General features: G+C 43.0%; 1 protein-coding gene across 1 annotated transcript in view; it reads right to left on the bottom strand.

The window, feature by feature from the left end:
• Nucleotides 1-10738, bottom strand: part of LOC103778014 (ephrin type-A receptor 4-like) — a 94166-nt gene that overhangs the window by 4667 nt on the left and 78761 nt on the right. Inside the window, 6 exon segments of the mRNA XM_008945586.1 lie at nucleotides 1823-1972; nucleotides 4465-4674; nucleotides 5217-5278; nucleotides 8805-8990; nucleotides 9170-9283; nucleotides 10065-10123. Of these exon segments, the coding sequence (XP_008943834.1) occupies nucleotides 1823-1972; nucleotides 4465-4674; nucleotides 5217-5278; nucleotides 8805-8990; nucleotides 9170-9283; nucleotides 10065-10123 (781 nt within the window).

Raw genomic sequence — 10738 nt, 5'->3', positions numbered from 1 at the left:
GAATGCAGTGCTGGGAACCCTCTTGTGCAGCTCTATTGAGAAAGCTGCAGAAGTCAAATGTGGCAGCTTTAAGTGTGCATTTCATTTTTCATAGAAACCAGAAAAACTCACAAACTGAAGTAATTTCAAACCCTTCAAAAAAGGGTCCAGAGCTCTGGTGACTTCTTAGCTCTGTGAGAACAGGCCGTGACCAGGACTCAGTGCTGATATGACAGGGACTTGACCCAGAAACCTTCAGGTCTTAATTAATCGAGATGACTTTGCTGGCAGGATTCACCATGAGACTACACAGGACTGCACAGACTGAACTGCACTGAATTCCCTCCTTCTGCTCCTGTCCAATTGGTGGCTAAAATCCACTGGGAGGACAGGGTGAGGGATATACTTGAGCTATTAGCAGCTACTCGGTAACCACAAACAAAGCAGTTCTCACTACTCCAGGAAGCTCCTTTAGATTTCTCTTGATTCAACAGGCATGGAGAAGGATTTGAAATCCCTTCTGCACTGCTGTGAAAAATGCTCTCACAAGGAGCAAAAACCACTGTGCCTAGGCAAGGTAGTAAGGAGGCTGCAGAAAGAGCAATACTGGCTTTTCCTCTCCCTTTCCAGGAAGTGTTTCGAGATGGTCTAGCTCTGTGTTTGCTGCTCTGCTGTGCTCTGTAGACATGCCCAACATAACCGAGACACATCTGGTGTTTTATTTTCTTGCTAAGTCTTGATGACTTCCTGTTAGCAAAGGAAGGCAAGCTTGGGTGCCAGAAGAGACATTTCACATCAGAAGGACATTAAAATTATATCCCCCGTTTAGATTAAATGCCATCCACATCTAGACACTCTTTGAAAACGTTGAGCTCCACATAAGAAAGCAGATGACTTGTAAAATGACTTAACCACTCCCATGCCCATATATTCAGAATAACATTTTCTTCTTCCTTTATACGTTTGCAAATCCCCTGGGAAAAGAATTATGGATAATCTATGTCTCATTTTCACTGGGATTTTTTTTTCCCCCCATTTAATAAAAATTCTATTAGGAAAGGCTCTTATTAGCATTATTATTAAATACTCTTCTGGAAGAGCAGCCACTGTGCATGATCCCTCTTGGAATACACTGGAGTAGCCCAGATGGTTCGGTTAAACAGGACATGCATAATTTAAGAATGGCCATTTAGCAAAGCTGCTTTTTAATGTCCTCGGGAGGCAGCTCTGCAATTGTCACAAGGATGCTCTGACAGATAAACAGAATTGGATTTCCTACGTGTTGTTTCAGATATCCTACAAGTAATAAAATCATCTGGAAGAATTACAAGCATGCTGGGGGTTGAAGAATTAACTAGTAATAGGAAGCCCCATTAAATTAAAGTGTTTTTTCTTAAAGGCTTTCAATAAAGTTAGGATTTAATATCAACATTGAAATCTTCCCTCTCTTGACAGTATTACAATCTGACAGTTTAAATATTTTCATTGCCCTTTCCTCCATTCTTCTTTCTTATTTTAACTGCTTATAATATTTTTCCTAAAATTAAAAAAAAAGAAGAAGAAAAATAAAGGAAAAAAGATACATATTAAAGCCCCTAACTTGAGAATCCCCTATTCCCTGACCATACAGCAGGCCTGAAGTATTCAAAGAGGCTTTCAATCCAGAGAGGTTCCCAGAGAAAAGAGGAATCTACCACCCATGATGTCCTTATAAAAGCCTGGAGTAAATGCTTTACAATCATACAGCAACTGACTCAAAAATGCACCAGCAGACATCTAAGGACAAAGACAAAGGTGTGGGAGGGAAGGGCGAGCAAAGGAGGAGGAAGCTGAGGAGACTCACATCTTGATTGGACATGTCCCAGTAGGGTCTCTCTCCGTAGGACATCACCTCCCACATGACGATGCCGTAGCTCCACACGTCACTTGCCGAGGTGAATTTTCGGTAGGCGATGGCCTCTGGTGCAGTCCATCTGATGGGGATCTTTCCACCCTGCCACCAAGAAAAGAAACCCCATGCTCCTGAGTCACTGCCCCAGTAACGTGTGCCTGGCTGTCTTCTCCACTGCCAGCAGAAACACAAAATGCTTTTCCGTACACAAATCCAGAATCCTTCTCAGAAAGGCAACCGCTTTCTCTTTGTCTTGCCACAAAGCTCTCAGGTCCAACCAGGAGGCAAGGCTGCCCAGCTGTTTTCTTTAGTCACAAGGAGGTGAACCAGGCAATTGTTAAATGAGTTTTTATCAGCCCTCTAAGAGAGCTCTGCTTAGGGCTACGCTGAAGCATGAGAACAAGCCAGGGGTTTTACAAAGTATAGGGTAGAGATCTAGTTGACAAAACAAATAAGTACACGCAGTTAATTACTACTTCCTTGCCCGCCTGCCAGACCCGTTTGGCCTGTTTCGGAAAAATGGGATTACAAACATTTTGCTTTTCAAAAAGGTAAAAGAAAGAGAGGATCAACTGGGAAGATTTAAGAAGACTGTGGTGTTTCCCATGGGCAGCATCCCAGCTCCTGCCAGAGGTGTGAGACGGCGAGCAAGCCTCTGGGCAATTCCCGCACCCCTGGGACGGGTCCAGCCTCAGACCACGCTGCAGAGCTGCTCTGATACCTCTGGAGAGAGCTGCCTCTTGTGACAAAACTTCCTTCTAAAGAAATAAAACCACTCAGGCATCCAATTTGGGCCAGTGAGGTCCTGAACCGTTTTAAAAGGAACTCACTCCGTCCTGTTCATCTGATATTGCCTTAGCTGAGTGATCCCAGGCCAGAGACTTCTCCTTTTGTTTATGCTAATATGCAAGGTGTTTTTAATTGAGCTTTTTGGTTTCCTGCTGTTCCATCTGGGGAACAACTTAGGCTGAACAATGGTTTTAGGTTGATATTTTTTTTTTCATTTGCTTTTATGCTTTTTTGATGAAGTTTATTTTGGTAGGTTCTTTCTCAGCAATCTTCTCGATAGTTTTCATCCACAACTGAGAGCAGCGTGTGCATACTTAATGGTTTATTGTTCTAATCTCTCTCTCAAGTGTTTAATATGGACTTGTTCCAAAGCCTTGCAAAATCAAAAGGGGTCCTTCTCCTGCCTTCCTTGGCCTCTGTGAGTCATGGTGTAGCAGCACAAGCCCTGTGTGGCTATAGGATGTCCTCACTTGAAGGAGTTCTAGCGCTAACAGGGAGCAGAATACACCATGCTCTTGAGAAAGGATGATTTAAAAATTGCCTCTTATTGCATCGTCTCTGGTTCTGGAAAAGCTCTGTCCCTCCTGTCAGACACATTGTTTATGTGTGCTTGTCATTCTAGAAATTGTCAATAAGCTCTTTATATTTAGCTGCTCGAGTACAGTGGAGCTCATCCAAATTTTCCTGATCCTTCATTACTGATACCAAATGAAGACAATGCACTGTAAAGCAAATGTCATTGATTCCCTGTAGTTTACTCTTGAGAGCAAACATAATACTATATCTCCACTCACCGAATTCAAAGGGAAGCTTTTCAGCCATTTCTGTCTTGCCTTTGTGTTTGTCTAATCTTTGATTTCCCTGAATACAGCTTTTCAGACCTCTTGCTTCTGCTTCTTCCACTTGCCACCCTTAAGAGTGAGAAATAACCGAGGCTGGCCAGCATTTAATGCTACACGAGTCTACCCTTCCCTGTAATAAACTGTGAATCCATTAAAGGATGAGTGTTGGGATTAAACTGCAAAATCTGAGCGCTGCAAACAAACTCTGCACTAGGGAGAACAGATGGAGAATGGCAGATATTTAAAAACGAAGAAAATAAGCAATTAAAAAAAGGAGACTTTATAAACTCTGAACTTACTTTTCATCACACGCATGTTAATTACAGAGGTATTGGTACAAAGCCTGGGTGGGATGTTGTTCTGTGGCCAGAAGGACTTGAACTAGTACTGTGCCACACACAGCATATTAAAATGGCTTTAGCAAAATTAGTTAACAGTGGGATGGCTGAAATTGGGAGAGAAACAGAAACTAGGAACGCAGGCCTCACACCTTTCCCAGTCCAAATTACATATGTCAGATTTATGACTGACTTCGAGATGCGCAAAAGTGGATTTAGGTTTTGGGGGTTTTTTTGGTGGCTGGATCTATACATGCAGTGTCAAACTTCAGTGGGACTAGCCACTTGGAACTCATTATGCATGTCTGCAGACATCAGGAGGAATAGAAGCCTAAGCTCTAACTTCTGGCATCAGATTCCTGTCATGCAGTCTAGCACACTGAAGGAATCAAAGGAAGACACGGGTCACATCCTCAGAGAAGAAAGACTGATGTAGCAATAACACTACATCAGTTTATACCAGCTATGGAGTTGGAGCACATTTATTTTTAGGTTGCAATACAGGTTTCACTTCTGACTGAGATTATTTCAAAACAAACCATTGCCCCCCTCCCATGTGGTCAGACAAAATCAATATGTAGGCTGAAAAAAAAAACCCCACTGGATGTTTTCTCTCCCTCCTTACCCGGGTGGTATAAGCTGCTTCAGGGTCATCTTCCAGGACCCGGGACATGCCAAAGTCAGACACTTTGCAGACCAGGTTGCTGTTGACCAGTATGTTTCGAGCAGCTAGGTCCCGGTGCACATAGCTCATGTCAGACAGATACTTCATCCCCGAGCCAATGCCACGAAGCATCCCCACCAGCTGGATGACTGTAAACCTGCCATCGTTCTTCTGCGTATGGGGCAAGGAAGAAAATTGCAGAGCATTAAGCTAAAAGCCACATTATTGCCATTGCTGAAATGGGCAAAGAGCAGATCCCTGCATCCCAATCTTCTCTCCAACAAAATGCAACGTGATTTCCTCACTCTCTCATGAGCAGTGTCTATAATTCAGCAGAAAAGTAAAAACCCAGAGGTTCTGTCACAGCTTCCCGGGATGCAGTAGCTGGTTTACAATGCATTTGGTTTTAAGGAGCCTACAGGGTTGTGATGCTTTCAAAAATTGAGCAAATCAGAAATGTGTCCAATAAACGTGGAATATTTAAGACCTTGCTATCTTAAACATCATATTTATTCTATATTCTTCCACTTTCCATTTGTTCAGATTTTCGATAGGAGCAACACCAGAAAACAGAATTTCCCAAGTACAAGCATGATTTATTAAAAATGCTGAATTTTCAATATCTTTCTGAAAAAAAAAAGGCACCAGAATGAAAAGCAGAAAATGTTTCCCAGTATAAATTCTCTTTAGCTTATTACAAAGAAATCACCTACCCTGAGGAAGGCATCCAAGGAGCCATTCTCCATGTACTCAGTGATGATCATTACCGGTTTACCTAGAGTTCACAGAAAGAAAAACATAATTCCTTGATGAACGCCGATGTTAATGGGATAAAAATGGGTTGCACATGATTTTACTGCCAAGACACCTGGCTTACACAATCTAATTTAATTTGAAAAGCACCAAGCTTATGCCTCAGCTGTGGGGAGCAAGAGAAGAAATATTATAGGACAGAAACATTTAAAAGGCCCCATCTGGAAGGTTAACCCTTTGGCTGACTCATTGACAAGGTCTTTAACTAAAGTGGCTCCTGTTCTCTAAGGAATACATGAACTGATAATTGAAAGCTAAGAAATAAAGATCTGTTCACACTTGACAAAAATCTTTAGTGTAATTAAATTGCTTGCAGACTAGAAAGACTTCCTCTTTCAAAATGGAATTTGGGAATGCTTTGGTCTCTCTGCCTCTTTCGAAAGATCAACGCTTCGGGCAAGTTAGAAGCTGTCAGCTGCTACGAGGAACTCCAAGACAACTGGATTCCAGAATGCAAAATACAAGCTGTTCCTCTCAACTTTCTCTGTCCCGAATTTGTATCCCGTGTCTCTCGTTATTTATAAATGAGCCAAAGCCATTTGCCTCGTGAAGTCAAGCAATAAATGATTCAATGAAGTGTGTCACACGTGGGGCACTGTGCTTCAGCAGCACTCAGCTCTCCGCGCTGAGACGCAGAGAGCCGAGCTGGGCAGTCTGAGCAGAAATGGAATGTGATGGTCCTATTTGAAGGGGGATGCTTTCTAGGCACTCTCCTGCCTAAAACAGCAGCAAATACATAAATGATGCTTGCTGTTGTCTTTGAGAGCTTTACGAAGTCACACAATGCTGAAACTGAAAACATTTAGATACATATAAGTAACACTAATCATTCCACGGGGTTAAATCGTGTTGGAGAGTCAGCATTTAGTTATTTGCAGGAATAGGTTCAATATCTAAATATCTACATATCTAAATATGAGCAATGGAGGGAGACGTAGAGGAGTGAATGGCAAAAGCCCAATCTCAAGCCCAGCACTGTTAAGCCCACCTGAAGCCAAGGGAGCCCCTGATGACCTGTGCCAGGCCGGCGGGTCGACCCTTCCTCCCAGTCCTCCTTTAGCTACAGGAGCTACAGAGCCTTTTCCCAAATAAAAGACAGTGTCCCACAGAAACTCTGCTTCTGTACCTCCCGGAGCAGCTCTGAATAAGGGAATGTTATGGTGAAAGAAGAGTTCGATGGACACGTCACCTAGACTGTAGACAGCTCAGTTCTGTCTTCCCATCAGAACTACTCAACTTCTCCTTGCTTCTAACACCAGTAAGCGTCTGCTCCAGAACAACCAGCTATGAAAATTACCCTACCATGAAATGCTGCAGCATTGAAAGCTCCTCTAATCATTTCCACCTCAGTGCGTTTTTCACCAAGATGCTTTTCTCTTCATTTGCCAGGGATTTCTGTTTTTGAAGTAACCTTGTTTTTGATGAGAATACAATATGCTAGAAGGACTGGCTGTAATGAAAATTTTACATCATTTCACTTAGGCCCAGAGCTCTGGGCGATATATCACTTATTTCACTCATTACTTATTTCAGCTTTTCAGTCCTAACCTATCCTTTTCAGGCCTTTTACTATTCCTGCTTCTCCTTCCCTTCCCAGCTGACATGAAACCTCGTCCTGTTTTGCTCACCCTGGCATGCCCATGAGGTGCCCATCTGGCAGCTGCACCCTCTCTGATTTGCATGAACAAAGCAGAGAAGCGATGGCATTGCATGAAACAAACTGCTCTGGATGAAGGGCTCAATGACCTTGGCTGAGTATTTGCAACCTTAAAGAAAGGGATGTGAGAAAACATCACTCTCCCTCTAATTCACCTTTGCAAGCATTCTTTGGTAGAAAGAGAAAAAAAAACTCCAACCAAATCTGCATATTTCACTCTCCCATTTACCCTTTGCAACTGGGACCACAACCCTTCCACTGAACAAATATAGCTAAATGAGTTTTAATTAACCTTCCTCAATCAAAAGATACTATGTCAACGTAGAAAGGAAGAAAAGGAGACTCTTTCAGTGCATTAATGTGTAATTTCATTACTCAGGCACCTCTTTAGCAGGGGTGGGGGATAGAGAGAAGTTACCATCAGCGAGTCAATTATTAAAGTACTTGACTAGCAGCCAATAATGTATTCATGGTTTTTTTGCTGCCTCTCTGCAACTCAATCTACACCACTATTTATCTCACATTTTAATTTTCAGTTTATTAACTGCATTCATTTATCACAGCATTCAGAAAACCTATGGAGAAATGGAGATAAATGCCTTCTTAAGCAGCCCTGTTTACCAAGCACACCAGCTCCGAGGTAACCGAGCCGGCTGGAAACGCTCCTGGGTCAGGCTACCACCTCCTCGGTGAAAATTCCAAATCATTTTAATTCAGTGACAACTGCATTATGCAAATGCATACAGTCATTTAGAACTCCTGGAATAGCTCAGGGATTTCCAGCCTCGGTGGGATTTCTGTGCAAAGATTCCCCTGTTGACTTTCTGTTAAAAAAACTCACCGTCTGGAGCAATGCTCTGGCCTGACCACAACCCACCTCCCCCTCTTTGTTACAACAACGCAAAGAGCATCAGACCTCCAAAGTATCCTTTAATTTCAGTTTTGAGCGATGCCCTCAGTAAACAGTGGGCAAAACAAGTCCAAACCCCTATTTTTCCCTAGGAGAATTCATCTTGAAAAGCAAACAGAGCTTTTCATGATGCTGCATGAGCCACTTTCAACAGCTATGAGGGAAGGCAGACCAGGAGAGGGGGACACAAGTGAGTACAGGTAAGACCTCCAGAAGCACCAGAGGCAGAGTGAGCAGCCAGCTCCACCCCAGCACTCAGGAGGAAGAGGGTTTTGATGGCTTTCTCTTTCTAAGGCAGGGTTCACGGTGCAGTGAACGTGAAGAGAATTAACACAACCCCCAAACCAACCAAACAGAAAAAGATTGGCCAGGGAAGTTCTGCAGAGTGAACACCTGTAAAACAGAAAAAATAAACAAGCAAGTTTCATGCTAAAACAGCCAGCTTCATTTCAAAGGCTTGCTCCTTACAGCTGTGCTTTGTATCTTAAACGTATGATTCTGTAGTTTTGTTTTGGTATTTTTCCCCCAACCATTTGAAATTCTTTGCTCACCATCTGCTTTTGCCTATCCTGTAACAACCAGCTCAGCCTAACAAAGATGTGAAAGATGCCTGCTTGGCATAGCAAGAAGGGGGGGGTGAAAAAAACCCTCACCCCTGCAGTATTAATTCCCCCTACAAAATCTTGTACAAGCTGCCTACAGATAGAGTATCAGCTGAAACCATAAACCCATTTATAGCTGACAACAAGATTAATGACTTGTCCTGCACTGATTTCCTCCTATTAGCTATCAGTGGATCTGTTCCATCTGTCATTCCGCAGGAAAGAGGGTGAAAAAAAAAATGAAATCAGCACACAGCACCACAGACTTAATTTCTCAGTGCCTTCCAAATTGGCCTTGTCATGAAAATGACCTACTTACATTTAGTAACTACACCTTCCAAGTGGATGATATTGGGGTGGTCAAATTGTCCCATGATGCTGGCCTCACTCAGGAAGTCTCTCCTTTGTTTATCAGTGTAACCAGCTTTTAGAGTCTTGATAGCAACACAGATCTCTCTTTTTCCAGGTACCTTGAGACGTCCACTGCACACCTCACCAAATTCCCCTTAAGGAAAAAGGCAGAAGAATCCACAGTCATGAAGACGAAGCATGCACTTGGGTTGTCAAGCTTACATCAGTTCATTTGGGGAACTGTCACACAAAACTCATAGGATCCCATGCTTCCTAAAAGCAAATTTAAAACCGTATTTACAGAAAAAGAATTGCAAAAGTTCTGGCACTTACCCACACCAATAACTTTTTCAATCTTTATGCAGGAGGCATCGATTTCTTTGGCAAATTCCCTCACAGCTTGGTTTGGATCCTCGTATGTAAAAGGATCCACATATGTTCTAACACCTGCAAGGCAGAAATGTTTTATTTGAAGTCGCTGATCTACATGCTGCTGAACGCAGAACATATGAGACTGAAGCCTTAATGATATACAACAGCAAAGAGAGTGTACAATAAAAATGCTCTCTGAGCCAGGAAGGATGACGACAGGAGGAAGAGCTTCAAGTATTTTTTTCCCAAATTTTTTTAATGTAAACATTTAATATTTCCCAATGTTGATGTAGGGAATCAGGCTTTTGCCACTGAATGAGCTTCACAAATCCCTCCCATCACTAACAGGCTGATAGCCTCTCTCTGACTAAACCACATCCCATTTCCATTTTGGGAGGCCAGAAATTCCGAGCTCAGGTCCTAGGTTTGGTACCTGGATGACTGAGATGGAAATAGCAGTACGATTCAGTCCTGGAAAAAAGGCAGCAAAGTTCAGGTTCCCTTTCCTGAAGGATGGACTCTGGTCCATCCAGAAACAGCTTTAGCAGAGTTTTTTTTTGGAAAAAACCTCGCCTGGATATCACCAGCCAAGAACAGATGTCTTTCAATGGAACGGGACAATGGAAAAATCTGGAAGATGAACCTTCTTCCTGTCTGTCCTCTTCAAACTTTTTACCCACGTACTCCTATCTGCCCTGTCACTACAGTACATAGTTGTGAAGGAGGATGTTTGCAACAGAGGAAACCACAAACTTATTCATCTCCAAAGGAAAGCCATCCCTTATTTCCCAATCACCACAACACGGGACATGTCTTATGAACCAAATCAAAGAACCCAAGCACCACTGCCTTTTACCTTGGTTCAAATGCTTCTCCTCGTCTGCCTCTTGCTTAGCCTTACTGTACTTACTGCGCCTGTCAGAACAGAAAAGAGCAGTGCAGTTCAAAATAAGCTTTTACTTGGAGACAAACTCAGTCTTCTTGACCTGCTGAGACTTGAGCTGCTCGCACCTGCCACGACCTGTGCTCAGCAGCTCCCCTCCAGCAGCCCGTGACACAACGTACACTTACCAGCAGGGCAGGAGACTCCTCTCCTCAAACTGCTCTAAGTGTTATTGGCATCAACAAAGCATCGAGGGAACCAAAAACCTACCTGTGCCTCAGGAGGTTAACGGTCTGAAAATGGTGAATGGGTGGAGGAGAAAAAGGGGAGTGGGTGAGGGGAAGACCTATTGGGAGATGCGAGTCAAAAGGGGTCAAGAAATGGCAGATAACAGGAAGAAACAGCTCCCAGCAACACCAACGAGACCTGAGCTCAGACATACAAAGCAGGTACATGTCCAACCATAAATGGTTGGGAGCTTCTTCTCTTGATGAAAGTCAATTAAACGCAAATGACTCCAAATCACAAGAAAAGCATTATTAAAAACCACACTGGATCCCAACATCAATTTAAACCATTTATTTGCCCGAGGACTTACAGCACAGGTTTAACAGAGCTGAGTTAAAGGACTATGTTCTGCTCACAGT

The sequence above is a fragment of the Merops nubicus genome, unplaced genomic scaffold, assembly GCF_000691845.1.
Source record: "Merops nubicus isolate BGI_N331 unplaced genomic scaffold, ASM69184v1 scaffold9200, whole genome shotgun sequence".
Classification (NCBI taxonomy): Eukaryota; Metazoa; Chordata; class Aves; order Coraciiformes; family Meropidae; genus Merops; species Merops nubicus.
This window is presented reverse-complemented; position numbering and strand designations above follow the sequence as displayed.